Source organism: Eublepharis macularius, chromosome 13 (genome assembly GCF_028583425.1).
Source record: "Eublepharis macularius isolate TG4126 chromosome 13, MPM_Emac_v1.0, whole genome shotgun sequence".
NCBI classification, from domain to species: Eukaryota; Metazoa; Chordata; class Lepidosauria; order Squamata; family Eublepharidae; genus Eublepharis; species Eublepharis macularius.
The window spans coordinates 43237031-43255232 of record NC_072802.1 but is presented as its reverse complement, the minus strand read 5'-3'; the positions used below and the strand labels follow the sequence as shown (position 1 = coordinate 43255232).

The following is an 18202-nucleotide window of genomic DNA, read 5'->3' as shown; positions in this document are numbered from 1 at the left end:
TGTGGCTCCAAAACAGGGTAGTCTATTTCAGAGCATGATTCTTTCCTAAAATTAATGTACCACCTTATTTCAAACTGTCTCTACAACCTGTAGTTTAGGGCTTCATTAACAATATGCAGCTTGACACTCCTGCCTTTGCTATTTGTCTTTAAATGTTGTCACCTTGTAGAATATCATGGCACAAAATTTTATTTGTTGCTTTCTCTCCTTTCCATCTCCTCCTCCTCCTCCTCCTCCCATACAGCTAGAAAATTGTAATTATGCCGTAGACTTGGGGAAGCACCCGGCAAAGTTCTCCCTGGTTGGCATTGGTGGGCAGGATCTTAACGACGGGAACCCAACCCTCACGCTGGCTTTAGTCTGGCAGTTGATGAGAAGGTATTAGCAAACTGTGGTGTGAGATGAGTAAACGCATGCTGCTCCCTAGCCTGGGGGGCAGGGGGTAGGAGACTCTCACTGCTTCCAAAGACAGGTGTGGGTAGAAGAAGTTTTTGCATTTGTTAACCAGGCTGTTTCATGAGCCTCATCCAGAAGTGCCCATCCGTAGATCCTGATATGCCTAAAACCGCCATCATTCATGGATGATATCCCAAAAGACCCAGAAATTCATCCTAACAATCTTACCATCACCTCGCTTTGGTGTGGGTGGGCTATCTTGCTGTGCCTCAGCAGTAGTAGTACCAGCACCAAGATACTAACACCATCACCAGCAAGAAGAGAATTTGGTCCTATCTCAAGAAAACAACCCATATTCCTATCCCCACCCTCGTACACAAACAGCCACGAGGAGAGTGTGTTGCTCAGCAATTCTTTCCATGCAGAAGCCCCAAAGTTCAATCCCCAGCACCTCTAATTAAAGTATCTCAGGGAGCAGCAGGTGTTGGGATTCTTTTTGCTGGCCGACCCACTTCCTTGATGCTGAGCTCCAAACTAGAAGGTAGTTTTATTCAAAAGTCCTTCCTTGTCTTTACTCAGGGGATAACAGTGTCTCACTTCTGTGCCCAGGTACACCCTGAATGTCCTTGAGGATCTTGGAGATGGTCAAAAAGCCAATGATGATATCATTGTCAGTTGGGTGAACAGGACCTTGAGGGAAGCGGAGAAATCGAGTTCCATTCAGAGCTTTAAGGTAGGTGTGTGTGCATGCACACATGGGCATAGGCATTTAATTTCCCTCTTTTTTACAAACTGAGAAAGAAGGGAGGCTGGCTTTCTGTGTCTGAAAACACCTTGGCTATAACACTCGGTGGAGATGCCCACTTGGTGGAGATGCCAACCCACTTGTTGTCCTGCATGTCTTTACACACCTACATATAGGAAGGACACCAGGCATGCTGTGCCATTGGCCCTTGCACTTCTGTGGTGATCAGTTTTTTCAGTCTTTCCGCAGCCCCCATTTAGGGGTGTTTAATTCAGTATATACAGTCCACAATTATACCAGAAAAATACTTGATCGGCATTGGCCATTTTCACACTGCTTACCTTCTCTCAGAACAACCCAGAACATCGCACAAAAAACACGGAAGACTGCATTTTCTCGTGCGAGATTTGCACGATGTCATGCAAATCTCGCACGAGATAATACGATCTTCCGCATTTTTTGCGCGATGTTCAGGGTCGTTCCAAGAGAAGGTAAACAGTGTGAAAACGGCCATTATTTGGGAATCCCAATCAAATCCAGGATTCTTGGATATACTGGTATTGGCATTCCCAAATAATCTTCAGTGGACAGGCAGCCCCTGATCTGTTGCAATTTTGGTGCCATTTGCATGACAAAGAGACCCTCACGCTCCCTGGAGAGATTCTCCCAGAAGGAAAAATAGAGCCAAATATATCCAGAATTCTGAAAAAATCCAAATACAAAAACAAGTATTGGCAGACCCAGATATCTGGAATACCAATATTTATGGCTTTCTGGAGACCCGAATCTGAAAAATACAGGCTTTTTTTTAAAGCACACACATCTACCCCCAAGTCCTAGTTTTCACTGAAGTGATAAACCCATGTGTCTGGCTTGCATCCTTGCAGGTGGGAAGTGGGAGGATTTTAGAAGGTTGAATGCATGTTCCCATCCCCCAATCCCTTGCACATAGAAAACTAGCATGTCAAGTAGAAGGCTGGGATAGAACCCTCTATATCATGCTAGTTTTCTATGAAGGGGGATTTATTTATTTGGTATGGCGTATGCTTTAATCATGTGCCCTTCCCATCTGCTGCCTGAAGTGATAGAGTCACACACAGTTTAGCCCTTCAGGGAGAACGAGGCCCCAGGAGACATTAGTTCCTTCCAGATGCAACTGCTGCCCTTGTTTCCAGAGTGTATTTTCTCATGCACTTGCTGTATAACATCTCTGTTTTTGTATGCATATCATTTCCCCTCCCTTCTCCCCTCAAAATGTTAAAGTGCCTTCCTTTACTTTCTGCCAGGACAAGACTATCAGCAGCAGCTTGGCAGTTGTGGATTTGATTGATGCTATTCAACCTGGTTGTATAAATTATGACCTTGTAAAGACAGGAGATCTATCAGAAGAAGACAAACACAGTAATGCCAAGTAAGCCTCTACAACTCTTATTGATGATTGCCCTCCCATTTCTAAGAGTTCTGCCCATTTGGAGTATGTTATGTTGAGCCAGATGAATTGGTGCAAGATCACCCAGTGAATTTGATGGTGAGAATTTGTACTTTGTCTCACCAGCTCTTGTCTGACACTCACCACCACACACACTGGCTCGCATTTAAAATTGCCAAGAGAGCCAGTGTTGCATAATAATCAGTGTCGGACTAGGATCAGGGAGGCTCAGGTTTGAATCCCCACTCTGTCAAGGAAGGTTGGGGGGTAACCTTGGGCCAATCATGCTCTTTCAGCCTAACCCACCTCACAGGGTTGTTGTGCAGGTGATAAAATGGAGGCAAGGAGAGCACGTATGCCACTAGGTCCCCACTGGGTAGAAAAGCGAGGTATAAATATATAAGTCAACAATATAATATCTCTCTTAAAAATTAATTTTAAGCAATATAAAATGTAGCAGAAAAACATATTGCAGATTACAAAAAAGAATATAAACAGATAAAAGAAAAGATATATACGCTAAAAGAAAAAGAAAATAGATACACTTTCACAATAATTCTAAAGATCTCAAAATTCAACTAATTCTTCAAATCTAAATAAAATTTCAATCAAAGTCTTATTGCTCCGTTTACATTAAGTTATACCACTTCTGCTATTTTCTTCTAAACTTCTTCCACGTCTTATCTTAATTAATATAATATGCATAATACTTCCCCCAGCTTCTTGAAATTCTGATATGGGACTTCCATTGGTATAGTTTGTTAGTTTGGCCATTGTAGCATAATCCGCTAGTTTTGTCTTCCCATTCTTCTCGCCTGGGACAACAATCAGCTTTCCATTTGGCTGCAAATATCACTCTGACCACCTTTATCATATAGTTAAAAACTTTGGGGGAAATTATGGGGCAAAATACCCAATAACATAGTCTTTGGATCCAGAACAAATTTTATTTTCAAGGTATGTTGCATTATATCCTGTATTAACAATATAATACATCTCCGTCCTCATCAGGTATGCTGTGTCAATGGCTAGAAGAATTGGTGCCAGAGTTTATGCTCTCCCCGAAGACCTCGTAGAGGTGAAGCCCAAGATGGTGATGACCGTGTTTGCTTGCTTGATGGGCCGAGGAATGAAGAGAGTTTAAAACCTGGCTCCACACCAAAGCGCCCAAACGTCCACCTCCCCTTCGGCTCGCGTCTTGCGGGATCAGCCTTTTCAGCCTGAAGTGCTGTCAGCCCTCAAGAACTGTCCAAGCGGTTGTTTATTTTTTGTTTGTTTGTTTTTAAGAAAAGGACTCAGAGTTTCGCTTTGCAAGGCAGGAATGCAGAGAGAATTTCTGGGGAAGGGGAGTGTTAACTCACAGAACCTCTTTCCATGGAGTTCCGGGCGTTGTGTTGACACTTCCTTGTTAGGTTTGTCTCCTCACGTGCCTGTGGAAATGCATCCGAATCAGAACAGCTTCCTGGAGCAGCCTGCCAGGATGATGACCAAAGTTTTCTCCCCACACATGCTCAGTTCTTTGGTGAGCTGCTAGAGGTGGCTGGCACCAGTCTTCAGAAAGACACATCTCGCTCTTCGGTTCTTACAAATTAAAACAAGGCTTTTTTTTAAAAAAAAAATCTCATGGTCCAGGCATGCGAAGGCTTTGAGTTTTCATTGAGCTTGCTGTCACTCAGTTGTTACAAAGGCTGTAGCTGGGGCTGGGTGTAAGCCATGTTCTGTGCTGCAAAAATTAGAACTTCAAATTGGGCAATTGCATAACTTCTGTTTTGCATAACTTATTCTGCAGTTTTAACTAGTTTGCTTAATTTAGTCAGGGGGAGCTATGCAAGACTCTGACGCTAACCCTGCCCCCCTACACCCTACTGTTACAGAAACAGGAAAACCTGTTGTGCCTCCTTTCAGGCTTCTGAGATTTTAAGCAGTCAACACCCACTCACTTCCAAGATGTCTTTACCGCCACAAGAAATAGAAGCGTAAATAATTAAAGCTTTGATTCTCAGGAAGTGGGGTTTTGTGCCCAATAACCAGGTTCTTTGGGTTTTCTGCACTTCTACAACATCCCAGCATATGCATAGTTCAGGCAACGGCACAGATGTCGAAGGGTGTAGAGTGTGTGTGAGGGGTGGGGGTGGGGGGAAGATACTTCCAAAGATCAGTCTTCCTGCAGTATTCTTCATTCATGGTGCTGCTCGTTTTTCCTGTACAGCCTAGCAATATTTTTGATTACTTTACAGACGTAAGCATAGCCAGTTTATTTTTGCTATGTCCTTTTTATAAAAAGTTCTTCATGTGAGAAGTATCACCTTCCAAGGCTACTGCATTGCCAATGGCTTAATTAAATCCAGAGAACTGAATGAATGCAATTTTTTTTGTACCATAGCTTGGGTCTGTTGTTTGCTGAGATAGTATTTTTTTTCCTTTTCCCACGACAAACTCCTTTTTTTTTGGATTTTTAATTATTTAAAGTGCTCTTAGAAGTATGTGAAACTGTGTGAGAAGTGTTTGATGGATGGGATCAGGCCAGCTCCATAAACGTTAGGGACCAGTAACTTGAAGAGCGGAATGTGCTGAAACTTAAGAAAGTATTTTTTTATAAATAAACAAAATGTTGTCACCAAAGAGCGGGGGGGGGGGGGAAGCATTTTATCCATAGGATCAAGTGTACTTTGGCTTTGGCAAGCTGTTAGCTTATCCTTCAGATCCTATTTGTCTCCCTGGATCTTCCAAGCAATGTACTATGACGGCAAAAGTGTAGATGAAATAAAATCATTTTAATAAGGCCAAACTGATTTCTGTCAACCAACATCTTTGCATCAGGCTGCCCCAGGCTGAGTTAGATTAAAAAATGAGTTTTAGCCTAACAGGTAGCTTCAAACAGAGCCACTTCCATTTACTTGCACCGGGGAGAAGGGGGGACAATGGCCCTACAAGACTGAGATGGGGCCGGATGATGTGTGAAACGATCCTCAGAATAACATCCAAGGAGAAAAGATGCCCAGCATCCATGCAATATCCCAATAAAGGATCATCACTACAATGTGGTATATAACTGGACAGGTAGAAAGTTAGAACACACCTCAATGGGTTTCTTGGGCCAGCCAGTAGTGGGACACTTTCAAATGCCAGACTTCATGAAACTTGGTCTGCTTCAGTGGGACACCTTGTTGCATTCTTGAGCAAGAGTGTGGACTCAGTATTGCTTAATGTGGATTAATTCTGTCTTAGTTGTCCCGAGCCCTAAGTAAACACTTTTTTAAGCTCCATGAATTGAGTTTTGAATCTACAGAGCAGACCACACAAAACTTAACCTCAGCCCATAAAAATGAAAAGAGCCTAAAACTTTTCTTTGGAACCAGGTTGGACCAGGTGAAGATCTTTTGGAGGATGTCCAGAAGGAAAAATCACTCCAATATGATTGGGAGAAGGGTAGGAGACAAACAGACTCCAGTGAGCTTATTGGGCAGAGAAGGTACAAGAAAGAAGAGGAAGAAGAGCCATTTAAACTCTGCCTTTTCCACTATGTCCCCCAACTGACCCACAGTGACTAGAGGCAAAGGAGGATGAGTCTCGTTTGCTTGCAATGCTTATAAAGAAGAGGGGATTACAGCAGGCTCAGCCTAGCATACAGGAGAAAAGGAAAGCAGCAACTGCTGGGATTCCCTTTTCTACATGACCCTTAAAAGCAACAATTAGCCATCCCCATATATTTTGCAGACACATGCTCATCTGTATTTATTGTTTTAATGAGCATCGCTGAAGGTTGCAGGCAGCCAATTGAATACAAGGCATGAGACTGAATTTGGGAAGAGGGCAACTTGGGGCGAAGGTGGATCCTGCTGCTATAAACCTTTGAGGGCACCAGGGGGCGCTCCTCCTCAGCCTTCTTGCAATTCAAGAAAGCCTTTCTGGTCCTCTTACATCTTCTCATTGCTGGGCAATACCAAAGCAGCGGGGTTTATCTTAACAGCTGGGGAGGGAACACATGGGCGCCAAGACAGCTTGGCAGCTAAGCATGGGAGCAGGAGGTCACATTCCCTGGTGAAATTTGTCTCTCTGCTTGGAGGAAAGCTGCTTGGGGTGGGTGCCAGTTGTGGGTGGGTTGTACTTCGCCTGGATCATAATTCATCATTATCTTTCTATGACATTCTTATCTAGCAAGCAAGAGAGCTGCATGGGGGGGCATACACTAGGGGCTTAGGAGGTTCCTGGTGGAGGTGATGGCAGGCTTCAGTGACATTGGTGGGCCTCCCATGGTCAGGGCAGCTGCAGAGCAAGGCAAGATCTTGAAAACATCAGTTCAAGAATGCAAAGAGTGACTGGCCGGGGGGTGGGGGTGGGAATGAAATGTAGCAGGAATTGCTGCTTTAGAAAGCTGGGGGCCAGCCAGCACCTTTCTAGGAGCTGTCCATGGAGCAACATGAAAACAACCAAATGGAACATTGTACCTGGAGACCTGCTTTTGATCCCTTGGCTTTAAAGAACAAAGCAAAAGTAGGTACCGGTGGTTTTTCCCCCTTGCAGGGCAAAGAGAAACTTGTGAATGTCTGATCTGGAAAATGGTACAGGTGGGGGGAAAGCGGAATACTTCTACCCCCAGCATGGCTGCTGCAAGTAAATGGCAATCCTCTCCCCCAGCTTCATTCCAGTGTTTTAAAAAAGATCGCCTGCAAATCTCCAGGCATAATGGAATGGTTTAGCCCCTTCAGCTGCTCAGATTAGAACAAGAGAGTTGCATCCAGCCTGAGTCTTCATGCTGGTTGTAGCACAGCTTCATGGGTATGTTTCGTCTGGATTTCTCATAGTCTTATCACACACACAAAAGTTCTATTCTTCAAATCATTTCTTTAGTACCAGCCAAGTACTTGCTATTGAGTTCTGTTCAAATGATACCCAGCAGTCTGTACCTTTCAGGCTTGCTAAGGATGCTGGTATCCCAAGAGAGAACATTATTCTCTAAGCAGCAGGATCCAACCAAATTCCTGGTTGTTTTTGTTTGGGGTTGGATTCATAGGGTTGCCAGCTCCAGGTTAGGATATTCCTGGAGATGTTGGAGTGGAGCCTGGAGAGGGTGGGACCCCAGCCAGGGTATAATGCCATAGAAGCCACCCTCCAAAGCAGCCATTTTCTCCAGGGGGGTGCGTTTGTTGCCTGGAGATCAGTTGCAATGCCGGAAGATCTCCAGCCACCACCTGGAGGCTGGCAACCCTAGCCAAGTTTGTAACTAGTAGCATTTATGGGGCTGGAAAAAATCAGGGCAGCCTCATAGTTGAGTCTTCAGAAGAGTGCAGGAATTAAAGCAGGGTCCCCATGCTTATGGGGGGGAGGTCACAATGTTTCTTCCAGCAAAGAAGCATCTTGGGACACCTTAAAGACAAATGGATTTTCTGAAGCAGAAGTCCACAAAAACTCCTTTAATAAACGTGCTGATCTTGGAGCCTCAAAACTCCCTTTTGTGTTTGCTGCCTTTTTATGGTCCTCGACTGCTCTTTTAAGACGTTTTCATTTCCTTTTCCTACTCCGCGCTTCCCTTAATGCCGAATGGTAGCAGATCCAGGAGTAGAGTAAAATTGACCTGGGAAATTACATACAGGATTGGGAGCTGATCAGACTCGGCAAGATCTTTCAACCCCAGCAAATGGGCTGTTTGGCTGAGACTGTTTCCAGACCTTAGGGACCAGGTCAGATGAAAGACTGTGAGCCAAGCTACCAGTGACGAATCACACTTGCCTGGCAAGTGAACAGACTCACGTGTACTCCTCCCTGTTCATGTGCCATTCGCTTGCGCTCCACTTGATCAAGTGGAGCGCAAGTGAATGGCACGTAAACAGGGAGGAGTACACGTGAGTCTGTTCACTTGCCAGGCAAGTGTGATTCGTCACTTGCAGCTTGACTCTGTCTTTGACAACAGTTCTAATGTTTAAAAAGTACATTCTGTTGTGAGATGTCACAACACTAGTCCTTCTAGCCTCACATTTTATGGGCTCTAACTCTTTGCAAACTTTCCTTCCTTCCTCTCTTCCTTTGCAGCTCTGCCACCTGAGATCCTTTTTCAGTTGGTGACATTAGGGATTGAACCTGGAACCCTCTGCATAGAAAGGATGTGATTTTACCACTTAGCTAAGGCCTCACATCCTGGTGTGGGCAGGCTCTGGTTCAGGCAGGCATCTAATCAGCCTCGTGTGATTTTAGAGATCTCCCTAGAATCATAGAGTTGAAAAGGACCTCCAGGGTCATCTAGTCCAACCCCCTGCACAATGCAGAAAATTCACCACTACCCCTCCTCCACACCCCTACTGACCCCTGCTCCATGCCCAGTTGATGGCAAAACACCATCAGGATCCATAGCCAAACTGGCCTGGGGGGAAATGCTTCCTGACCCCAAAATGGCAATCAGCATTACCTTCGGCATGTAAGAAGATGGCACAAGAACTAAGCCCTGATGTAACCCTTCCTGCCCTCCCTCATGATCTGCTTAGGTTCACAGAATCAGCATTGCTGTCAGATGAACATCTAGCCTCTGCTTCAAAACCTCCACAGAAGGAGAGCCCACCACCTCCTGAGGAAGCCTGTTCCACTGGGAGACCACTCTGTCAGGAAATTCTAATGTTTAGCTGAAAACTCTTTTGATTTAATTTTAACCGGTTGGTTTTGGTTTGATCTGGCACAACGAAAAACAACTCTGTGCCATCCTCTATATTACAGCTCTTCAAGTTGGATGGTTATCATATTACCTCAGTCGTCTTCTCTCTTCTCCTTCAACCTTTCCTCATAGGACTTGGTCTCCAGACCCCTCACCAACTTTGTTGCCCTCCTCTGAACTCCTTCCAGCTTGTCTATATCTTTCTTAAACTGTGGTACCCAAAACTGAACACAATACTCTAGGTGAGCTCTAACCAGAGCTGAGTAGAGCGATACCATCACTTCGCGTGATTGGGACACTATACTTCTGTTGATACAGCCCAAAATCACATTTGCGTTTTTAGCTACCACATCACACTGCTGACACATGTTCACTGTATGGTCTACAAAGACCCCTAGATCCTTTTCACACATACAATGCCAAGACAAGTCTCCCCCATCCTATAATTATGCATTTGATTTTTCCTACCTATATACATTTACCTCAATTGAAATTCATTTTATTTGTTTTAGCCCAGTTTTCCAGCTTGTCATGAACATCCTGTATCCTGGTTCTGTCTTCTACTGTATTTGCTGCCCCTTCCAATTTAGTGTCATCTGCAAATTTAATAAGCATTCCTTCTATTCCTTCATCCAAATCATTGATAAAAATGTTGTATAAAACAGGTCCCAGGACCAACCCCTGAGGCACTCCACTTGTCAGTCTTCGCCAAGAAGATGAGGAACCACTAACAAGGACTCTGTGGATGTGGTCTGTCAACCAATTACAAATCCACCTAACGGTAATAGGATCCAAACCACGAGTGATTCCACACATGTTGGATAATGCACTTCCAATCCTTTTTATAGATCATTTGGAACAGATTTTGTTGTGTGCGGAACAAAAAATCCACCTCAAACGATTGACAAAGTGCATTATCCAATGTGTGCGGAATCAGCCCACATTTTACCAACATGTCAACAAGAATAATATGTGGAAATTTATCAAAAGCCTTACTGAAATCAAGGTAAACTATGTCTCCAGCATTCCCCTATGTAATTTAAGGTTAAAAGACAGTTTGGGGGAACCAAACTGGATAGGGGCCATAGGAGGGGTAGCTCTTTCCAATTTTGATGTTTCTTAAGAGAAATCCTTCCACGTAGCGATTAAGCCTGATAGGGGGAAAGGCAAATGTATTGCACGTGTCTTTTACTAAGTGCAAAAGCAGCTGGCAGGGAGCAGGAGCGGGGAGTGTTTTTTCTCAGAAGAATTAACAAGCTTCTCTTGCTGCTGTGGTCCCAATCCAGCTTCCCTCCCCTTGTGTCGGTTCTTTTTTAAAATTTTAAATTATACATCAGATTATTGTAGTTTGTCCCCCAAAGGGTACCTCAAGAATGCAAATAGTGTGGTGTGATATTTCTTAGGCCAGCACTACTCCTTTCTTCAGGGGTAGTCTGTGCCCCTTGCTGCTCACCTGAGTACTCTCAGCCTGCCAGGGAATCAGAGGCACCTCACTAGAGTCAGGTAGCTTGCAAACATCCACGTCCAAGCACCACCTTTCTAAATGCCTGGTCTCGAAATCCATCTCTTGAATTTCTGACCTGCTTAAGCGTGCATGCCCCCCTCTCCCCCCAGTTAAAACAACGAGATTAGCATCCTGTTAGCGTGCACACCTGCAGCATGAATTGCATTTGAGTGTCCATGGCTAACAGCAGACTTTTTCTTTTGGGACTGAACTTTCCCAAAAGGATAAATCCATCTCACCTTTTGAATTGGCAGAATGCAGAAAACAAGACCCTGTTTTTCAAAGCCTTAACGAGTAGCCACATCGGGTCGTTCACGTAAGGACCAAGCAGCCGAGAGCCAAAGCTGCAAGGAGAGCAGGAAGACAAGCAATTTCTCAGGAGCAGCAGGTGAAGGAGAAGCTCCAGTTGTGTGGGGTCCATCGCAGGCATCCTCCTCTATCAACCCCAATGGAGGTGAACAGCTGGCTAAGGCATCTTGTGCAAGACGGCCAAGCAGTGATGTGTTGTGAACTGCAGGAAAAGCGCAGTGTAAGCCTTCAATCACCCCTTGATAGGTCAGTATCCAAACGGCAAACCACAACATGCCACAATCACACTGCCAGGGGTTGTGGGACAAGAACACATATCTCAGCTTGGGCAGTTCTGTGAACAGGCGGCTGGAGAAGTAGCTCAGGTTGTTCCTATTTAAGTGAAGAAAGCTCAGTTCTTTCAAATGAGAGAAAGCAGTGGCTGCGATGAATGCGATGCGATTGTTGTTCAGGTACAGCTTCTTCAGGCTGCGCAGGCCGTAAAAGGAACAGTTGATCCTAGTGAATCTGTTTGCCTCAAGGTGCATGGTCTTGAGCTGGGCTAATCCACTGAAAAGCCGGTTAGGTAAATCAGAAAGACAATTGTGTCCTAAATTTAACACTCTGAGCCTGTCTAGTTGGAGAAAGGCATCTTGATGGATGGCCCAGATGCGATTCTTGCGAAGGTTCAAGTCCTTCAGAGCTCTCATGACCTTCAAGGAGTCTCTGCCAACAGCTTCGATGTGATTCCTTTCCAGAGATAATCTTGTGAGACTGGTCAGGCTTTGGAAAGCTTGTGGGATGTAGCGCATGTTGTTGGCAGTCAGATCAAGCACTTCCAGAGAAGGCAAGTGGGAAAACACGACTGGGTGGATCTCAAAGAGGTTGCAGTGGGATAAGTCCAAGGTGATGAGGTTGCCTAGACCTTGGAAGGTATTGGCATGAAGGTAGGTCAGCCTGGAATTCCTGCTGAGATAGAGTACCCTCAGGTTGTAGAGGGACTTAAATGCACCTGGGTACAAGAATGTCAGGTTGTTGTGATCCAGCCAGAGGCTATTGAGGAAGGTCAAGTTGCTGAAGTCATCGGCAGCCAAGATACGCAAAAAGTTATTGGACAGGTTCAGTGAGATGGTAGAAGCTATGATGTCTCTTGGGAGGCTTCTTAGTCCAGCTCTGCTACAGTAGATAATTGCATCAAAAGAACATTTACACATGGGCGGACAAGAAGAGGGACTGGTGCCCAGTCCAGACGGCAGAGGACCAGAAAAGAGAGAGAGAAAAAATAAGAACAGCATGTTCTTAGCATAGGCCAAAGAGCATCAACAATGCCGTGCAGCTCTTTTGTAAGACAGTGAATGGCAGATGGATCCAGTAAGAACGATGAGGTTTTCTGCAGAAAGGAAATGAACTCAAGGGAGCTTATGGCTGCTGGTAGGGATAAAGTTCTTAGTCTAATGACAGCCAATGTGTTGTGAGGAGCCAGGCCGTATGCCCGTGCAGATCACTAAGGAGTGGAGGGCCACACACTGTAAAAAGAAGAAAAACCAGGCAACAGGTACTGTGACACTTAAAATACAGAGTTGAGTCTGATGGTTGAAAAGGGGTGTCAGATTTGCTAGTGCCAGCATAAAAGGCTATTGCAGAAAAATGGAAAAAGCTGCACCACCAGCAGCCCTTCTTTGGACAAATTATTTAAGGTCTGGGGTATTGCATCTATGGTTATGCTGATCACCACTGCACGGATAAGAGAAGGAAGCCAAACACACCATTGCTTTATTAGAAACTCTACTTTTTGATGTCTTAGAATTATGCAATACAAAAGAATGCAGATCCACCTGGCTTATTATGGTATTGGTGACTGAAAAGAGATTAGTTGGTTATTGCAATAAGCAAAATGCAATGAATTTTTTAAATATAAGAAAAGAGAGGTGACAGTCTGCATTCATTTAAGCTGTTGAAAAAGAAACAATTGCGTTTCCGTGTGTAGGTCTCTGAATTCCAACACTCTCCTTCATCCAAACCAATTGCCTGTCACTGCAGAATTCCCCCTCCTTTTCATCTCCATTTGTACTTCAGAACCTTAAACTGCTCTTGACTTTCTGTAATCTGCATTGGACTCTGGCTCAGCCAAGGCAGCCACTTGGAAGGGTTACCAACCTCCAGGTGGGGCCTGGAGTTCACTTAGAATTGCAGCTGATCCCCAGAACTCAATTTCCCCGGAGAAAAGGGGAGCTTTGGAAGGCAGGTTCTGTGGCACCACATCTCTGCTGAACCCCCTTACCAAACTCTGCCCTCTCCATGCACCATCCCCAAATCTCCACTAATTTCCCCAAGCCAGAGTTGGCAGCCTTACCACTCCATATCTCTCAGTTTTGGACTGAACAAGATCAGGACAGAGCTTTATGTTTGTATTTAGATTGTCTGCAGCAGGGTTGCTAAATTCCAGGTAAGGCCAGGAGATCTCCTGGAATAACAACGGATTTCCAGACGATAGAGATCATTTCCTCCATAGAAAATGGCTGATTTGGGGGATGGTCTCTGTGGCATCACACTCACTGAGGTCCCTCTCCTCCCCAACCCCATCCTTTCCAGACTCCACCTCCAAATCTCCAGGAATTTCCAAGTCTGGACTTAGCAACCTTAGTCTGCAGGCATGTAGAAAATGGGGGTGGGGTCATCTTAAAAAGGTGGCATGGGTAAAGAGGAGTGGAGGCTAGCCTGCTAAAGTGGATGAGGCAGTGCCCGTCAACTAGGGTTGCCAACCTCCAAGTGGGGGCTGGAGATCTTCCAGAATTACAGCTGATCTCCAGGCTACAGGGATTTGTTCCCTTGGAGAAAACAGCAGCTTCCAAGGGTGCCTCTATGGCATCATATCCCTTCCAAGCTCCTTCCCCTCTGCAAGCTCCACCCTTTCGAAGCTCCACCCCCAAATCTCCCAGAACTTCCCAACCCAGAGATGGCAACTTTTTTGAACCTCACCATACTATTTCTGTATCTTTGCTCTTTGGGAATCAGAATGTTCTCCAGGGCCCAGGTTTCCCAGCAGACGCTTGTTTTCTTGAGATAAAGTGGAATTGCCTCAATTCCTACTTGACAGAAAACAGATTTCCTGCTGCTTATAATCGGATGTTAATTCTGCCGGGACCAGATCAGCTTTGCATATTATACAAGTAATCAGTGCGTGCGCACACACATTCCAGCCAAAACTGCGTGTCTTATGGGAGAAGAGATTTCCTGGGTTAGGTCAAGGGTCCGTCCAATTCTGCATCCCGTTCCCAGCCGTGGCCAGTCTGCTACTCCTAGAAGCCAGGGTGGATTGGCCATTATGACCACTGGGACTTTCCCCAGTGGGCTGATGGCCTGTCCCCCAACAAGGGATGAGTGTAGGCAAGTTAGGGTTGCCAACTCCAGATTGGGAAATTCCTGGAGATTTGGGGGTGGAACCTTGGGAGGATGGTGCTGAAGTGGAGGAATCTTAGGGGGTTATAATGCCACGGGATCCCCTCTCCAAAGCAGCCATTATGGAGATCAGTTGTAGTTCTAGGAGATTTCCAAGTCTTACCTGGAAGTTAGCAACCTAAGCCCAGGGGCAAGAAGGCCCAAGCTGAGACAGAGTAAGGCTGACTGGGAAGGTAAGGAGGATGCCATGGTACCTAGCTTGCTCTTTCTATGTCCTTCCTTGCAGGGCCGGGGCCATTTTTTCCTACAGAAAGCCCCTGGAGGAAGCTCACCAGCAAAGCCGTCCCCTGTTGTCTTCAGCCTCTGGCATTCAGAAGTACATTGCCTCTGGCCATGGAGGTTCCATTTAGCTATGACAGCTAGTAGCTTTTTGTAGACCTGTCTTCTATGCAATTGCCAATAGCCCTGGAAAAGTCTCCATAGTATTCCTAGGCTGTCACCCAACCCCAGGCCTCTGCTCTGAAAGGAGACAAGGGAATTTCCCAGAGGTTCTCATTTGTTGGGAGGGGGCTCACAGCATTCTCCCCTTATGTACCCTCAGGCTGAGAAAGTGCCCCTTTTCCACTGTTTATACACAAACATTTTCCTAACACATGTAGATAGGTTAAGAGAATGCACATTTGCCCAATATGGTTCCCGACTAGCAGCTGTTATGTTATGTATATGCTGAGCTTGGAAATTCTGGTATTTGGGAGTGAAACTTGTTTGCAGAACACCGAAACAAAATATACACGGACATGAATTCTGGCTGCAGGGACAGGATAACAGTCCTGCAGTTCTCAGGGGGATTATGCCCTGCTCAGCTGCTGCTGGCTGCAGCCATCCTTGCAGTGTAAGCAAGACAGTCCCTTATTTACTCACACAAGGTCAAGGGTAAAGTCCTGTGTGCAGCAGAAGGGGCCTGTGGTCTGGATTCAGGCACTTACTCAATCGGCTTTCAGAGCCTTGGCAAAAACACAACAAGCCCCGGAGGATTCCTTGGCATGAAAAGATCACAGTGTTTATCTTGAGACACTGATTTGGCTAGCTCATCTGCCCTCACTGCTGACATTTTAAAAACACCCCAAACAAAATCTCTGCACAGATCTGAAACGCTCCGGCTATCTTTGCAATGGAATTCTGTAGGTTTTCATCACAGCTCTTCAGTGCCTCCTTCTGAGTCTTGGGGTCAAATTCTAAGCATTCCTAAGCCAAGGGGTCTCTTTTTGCTGTTTCTTCTTCCATTCTGTTCCCTTCCTTCATAGCTCACTCCCCCGCTCTCCTCTCTATGCCTGGAGTCAAAGGAAATATTTGTTATAAAGCACCTGGAAAAAAATTCAATTAATTTCAACACAGATTTTAGATAGAGAAATGATTTTTATCTATTCTCCAATATTCAAAATATCATCACTGACAAAATTTACAGATTGTTGCCTTCAGATTAAAAACAAACTGAAGTCTACCAAACAAACAACAACAAAAATTTCTCTTTATGAAACACCCTTGAGTGGAGAAAAAAGGAGACAGACATACAGAGGCTAAAAATGACCAAGTATTGGAGAAAGTACCTTTGTTTCAGGTCACTTCCAGTATACCTGCCCCAACCTGCATAGCCCAGGTGAGCCTGATCTCATCAGATCTCAGAAGCTAAGCAGTGTTAGCCTTGGTCAGTAATTGGATGGGAGACCTCCAATGGAAACCAGGGTTGCAGAGGTAGGCAATGGCAAACCACCTCTGTTAGTCTCTTGCCATGAGAACCCCACCAGGGGTCGCCATAAATCAACTCTGACTTGAGGGCAATCTCTACCACCACCGGTATAAATATGTGGACCAGGTTTAGACCAGCTTGGAATGAAGGAATATATCTTTGCTGCAGTGCAGAGATTGCTGCACTACAGTTACGGCTAGGTAAGGATGGGAGCATCTTGGAAACTCTGAATAGGGCTGACATGTTCCAGTAACCTACATTTGGTGCCACATCTTAGGGGGGCTCGTAATAGCCTCTTTCCCCTGATTTCCCTAAAAGCAACAAGGAAAACTTGTGTGTTCAGCATCTGGATCCCACATTGAAGATTTGGCATGCCGAGGAGTTCTTAAACTCAAGAGTATGATTTGACAACCATGCCAGAACATTGTGAAATATTGCACTGTTTGGAAGATTCTATGCCAGAGAATCCATATTTGCTAATTGGCTTATTTGCTGAAGCCTGGAAAATCTGCTTTTTCAAGCATATTTGCTGATTTAGACACAACCCAGGTGAGACTGGGGGGAAATCAGAGAAAAAACATGTGGTGAAAGCCTCATTTCACGCCCCCCCTGGTCTTATGTGTCCTTGGGTCTAAACAATGCATCTTTCCTCACTGGTTCAAAGTTTTGTCCTCAGTGGGCAAGGGTTGCCCCTGCCCCCACTCCCCGCCCCTGTGTACACACTTACATCCCAGTGATGCCCAGAAACCAAGAGTTGCCAAATTGTCTGACTGGTCACTTTCCAATTCATGAATTACAAAGATCTGCAAAGTGTAAAGTTAAACATAATAAACAAGGAAGAGGTAGGGGGCATCTTCTTGTCTAGCCAGCAGTAATGTGTGGCAGATGCTTTCATGATCCAGAGGCTTGTTTATTTTGTCTAATGCACGAAATGTTACTGTCTAGTTAACAGGTGGAGGAGGGGGAGGCCCAAAGGCCAGGAAACTCAAGGGCAGCAGAAAGTCTGTGACTTTAACCATATACAAAGGAATAAATATTGAACTAATAAAGTCATGAGAATACTAACATCTATTTTTTCAAATGCTCTTATTCTTGGGGTGATGTAAGAAAAGCTTAAAAGCATGAGAACAGGATGACCTCAGACAACAAGATTCCATCCTTTCAAGAAGCATATTTTTTAATTCCAATCTACAGTTTGGAGTGGTGGGGAAATAGGAGTGGGGAGAAAATGAGTGTGGGGAGGAATGTGGGGAGGGCAGTGTATGACTGACGATTTGAAGACAGGTCAGATTGGCAGCCTCGGCAGCCAAATTCTCTTTCTGGTGAAAGATTAAAATAGCCCAGCTTGGCATCTGGGAGAAGAAATCTTTCATGCTGCTCCTTCCTCCCCCTGGCAGATTGTGATTCTTGGTTAGACCAGCTGAGTTTTTTTCCCCAGAGTTGCAAAGCGTGATACAGATATCAGCAAGCAAAAAGAGGAAAAAAGTGGGTGAGAAACTTAAAAAATATTCCATGCAAAAACTGCAAAATAGAGTGTCTGATGCAGTGCGGTGTAGTGGTGATGCAGTGCGGTGTTGGGGAGCCACAATCCCCAACATGGTGCCCATGAATTCCATGGTGCCTTTCATTGTGTTTCCTAATGCTCATCTGCTTGTCAAATGAGCATTAGAAATCAAGGGCCAGTCTTGGTTTTCCTGTACCTCCCTAGAGCAGGAGGTGCTTCAGAAGACTCTGGGAATTATCACCTTTGAGCATATAGGCATCACCTATTCAGAAACTGCTGGAATCTTTGGCCTGGAATCTTTTTGTGATTGCTCCCCATGGCAGCCATTTTGTGGTGGTGTCCATTTCTCCTTCTCAAAATTCTAAAAGTGCCCACAGGCTCAACAAGTTGGGGACCTTGCGCTAGGAATGGGAAGCCCTGGATTCAAATCTTCCATTTGCCACGAAGTTCACTTAGTGATGTTCAGCTAGCTACCCTACTTTACCTAGGTGTTGTAAAGATAAAAATGGTGAGGGAGGAACCACGTACACTGCCCAGTCTTACTACT

At 45.1% G+C, this 18202-nt stretch overlaps 2 protein-coding genes across 6 annotated transcripts in view; one reads left to right on the top strand and one right to left on the bottom strand.

Annotated features, from left to right (window-relative positions):
- The window catches only part of PLS3 (plastin 3), a 58092-nt gene extending 52734 nt beyond the window's left edge, over nucleotides 1–5358 (top strand). For all 5 annotated transcript variants that reach the window (XM_054996155.1, XM_054996158.1, XM_054996157.1 and 2 more), the window contains 4 exons: nucleotides 245–378; nucleotides 1006–1129; nucleotides 2428–2552; nucleotides 3582–5358. In XM_054996155.1, coding sequence (XP_054852130.1) covers nucleotides 245–378; nucleotides 1006–1129; nucleotides 2428–2552; nucleotides 3582–3714 — 516 coding nt within the window. In that variant the 3' untranslated portion in view covers nucleotides 3715–5358. The remainder of the gene's footprint in view (nucleotides 1–244; nucleotides 379–1005; nucleotides 1130–2427; nucleotides 2553–3581) is intronic.
- Nucleotides 5359–11004: 5646 nt separating this feature from the next.
- Nucleotides 11005–12219, bottom strand: LOC129340942 (nyctalopin-like). Its single transcript, XM_054995838.1, has one exon. The coding sequence runs from the start codon at nucleotides 12217–12219 to the stop codon at nucleotides 11005–11007; it is 1215 nt and encodes a 404-aa protein (XP_054851813.1).
- Between the last annotated feature and the right edge of the window lie 5983 nt (nucleotides 12220–18202).